This window comes from Corapipo altera, unplaced genomic scaffold, assembly GCF_003945725.1.
Source record: "Corapipo altera isolate COAL_440 unplaced genomic scaffold, ASM394572v1 56417, whole genome shotgun sequence".
Lineage (NCBI taxonomy): Eukaryota > Metazoa > Chordata > Aves > Passeriformes > Pipridae > Corapipo > Corapipo altera.
In genome coordinates, this window is record NW_020889002.1 from 1 (window position 1) to 2,447 (window position 2,447).

General features: G+C 53.8%; 1 protein-coding gene across 1 annotated transcript; it reads right to left on the reverse strand.

Annotated features, from left to right (window-relative positions):
- Window positions 1-3: 3 nt before the first annotated feature.
- On the reverse strand, window positions 4-2,441 carry LOC113942113 (neuroblast differentiation-associated protein AHNAK-like; the record flags this gene model as incomplete). Its single annotated transcript, XM_027633249.1, has 4 exons — window positions 1,575-2,441; window positions 1,440-1,493; window positions 526-1,115; window positions 4-444 (listed from the first exon to the last, which is right to left on the reverse strand). Coding segments are annotated over exons 1-4 (1,866 nt in total), but the record flags the coding sequence as incomplete, so codon positions are not given.
- Window positions 2,442-2,447: the final 6 nt, after the last annotated feature.

Consider the following 2,447-nt stretch of genomic DNA (forward strand, 5'->3'; position numbering starts at 1 on the left):
ACTGTCCACCACAAACATCCCCAGTCTGTTTTTGGGCCCCACAACATCTGGATTTGGGGTCTCTGCTGCCACATCTGGAGTTTTGAGATGTTTTAAGCCCGTTTTGGGTGAGTTTGGACTCCCAACATCTGGATCTGGTTCCTCCCCCTCCACATCTGTGTCACTGTCCACCACCAGCATCTGACCCCCATTTTTGGGTGCCCCAGCATCTGGATTTGGGGTCTCCACTACAACATCTGGAGTTCCAGGGACATTTGGAGTCATTCTGGGCTTTTTTGGGCTCCCAACATCTGGATTTGGGGTCTTCACGGTCACATCTGGAGTTTCAGGGACTCTTTCGGTCGTTTGGGGGGTTTTCGGGCTCCCAACATCTGGATTTGGCTCCTCCTCCTCCACATCTGTGTCACTGTCCACCACAAGCAGCCCACAGCTGGTTCTGGGCCCCTCAACATCTGGATTTCGGGCCTCTGTCCTCAAACCTGGAGTTTCGGGCACTTTTGGGGCCATTTGGGGTCTTCTGGAGGCCCCAACATCTGGATTTGGGGCCTGAACTTCCACATCTGGAGTTTCAGGGATGTTTGGGGTCGTTCTGGGCCTTTTTGGGCTCCCAACATCTGGATGTGGCTCCTCCTCCTCCACATCTGTGTCACTGTCCACCACCAGCATTCCATGGTCATTTTTGGGCCCTTCAACATCTGGATTTGGGGTCTCCGCCCTCACACCTGGAATTCTGGGGTCTTTTGGGGCCATTTTGGGTCTTCTGGCGGCCCCAACATCTGGATTTGTTGCCTCCTCCTCCACATCTGTGTCACTGTCCACCACCCGCGACTGACACCCATTTTTGGGGCCCCCAACATCTGGATTTGGGGTCTTCACCCCCAAACCTGGACTTCCAGAAACACTTTGGGTCATTCGGAGGGGTTTTGGGCTCCCAACATCTGGATCTGGCTCCTCCTCCACATCTGTGTCACTGTCCACCCCCAGCGTCCTTTGGGTCTTCCCAACATCTGGATTTGGGGTCGGAACCCCCACACCCGGAGTTTCGGGCACTTTTGGGGCCATTTGGGGTCTTCTGGAGGCGCCAACATCTGGATTTGGGGTCTTCATGGCCACATCTGGAGTTGTAGGGTATTTTAGAGTCATTTTGGGTCTTCTGGAGGCCCCAACATCTGGATGTAGCTCCTCCTCCTCCACATCTGTGTCACTGTCCACCACGAACATCCCACAGCTGGTTTTGAAACCCTCAACATCTGGATTTGGGGTCTGAACCCCCAAACCTGGAGTTTGGGGCACTTTTGGGGTCATTTTGGTTGGTTTTGGGTTCCCAACATCTGGATGTGGCTCCTCCTCCTCCACATCTGGGTCACTGTCCACCACCAGCATCCCACAGCCCTTTTCGGACCCTTCAACATCTGGATTTGGGGTCTGAACCCCCAAACCCGGAGTTTTGGGCACTTTTGGGGCCATTTTGGGTGGTTTTGGGCTCCCAACATCTGGATTTGGGGTCTTCATGGTCACATCTGGAGTTGTGGAGTATTTTAGAGCCATTTTGGGTCTTCTGGAGGTCCCAACATCTGGATTTGGCTCCTCCTCCTCCACATCTGTGTCACTGTCCACCACGAACAGCCCACAGCTGTTTTTGGGCCCCATAACATCTGAATTTGGGGTCTTCACGGCCACATCTGCAGGTTTGGGGTCTTTTAGGGCCATTTGGGGCCTTTTTGGGCTCCCAACATCTGGATTTGGCTCCTCCTCCTCCACATCTGTGTCACTGTCCACCAGGAACAGCCCATGGCCAATTTTGGGTGCCCCAACATCTGGATTTGGGGTCTGAACCCCCAAACCTGGAGTTTCAGGGACATTTTGTGGCGCTTTGGTTGTTTTCAGGCTTCCAACATCTGGATTTGGGGTCTTCACAGCCACATCTGGAGTTGTGGGGTATTTTAGAGTCATTTTGGGTCTCCTGGAGGTCCCAACATCTGGATTTGGCTCCTCCTCCTCCACATCTGTGTCACTGTCCACCACAAACATCCCACAGCTGGTTTTGGAGCCCTCAACATCTGGATTTGGGGTCTGAACCCCCACACCCGGAGTTTGGGGCACTTTTGGGGACGTTTTGGGTGGTTTTGGGTTCCCAACATCTGGATGTGGCTCCTCGTCCTCCACATCTGTGTCACTGTCCACCACCAGCATCTCATCCCCATTTTGGGACACCCCAACATCTGGATTTGGGGTCTGAACCCCCAAACCCGGAGTTTGGGGCACTTTTGGGGCCATTTTGGGTGGTTTGGGGTTCCCAACATCTGGATGTGGCTCCTCCTCCTCCACATCTGTGTCACTGTCCACCACCAGCATCCCACAGCTGGTTTTGGAACCTTCAACATCTGGATTTGGGGTCTCCACTGCAACACCTGGAGTCTCAGGGATGTTTTGGGTCTTTCTGGGTG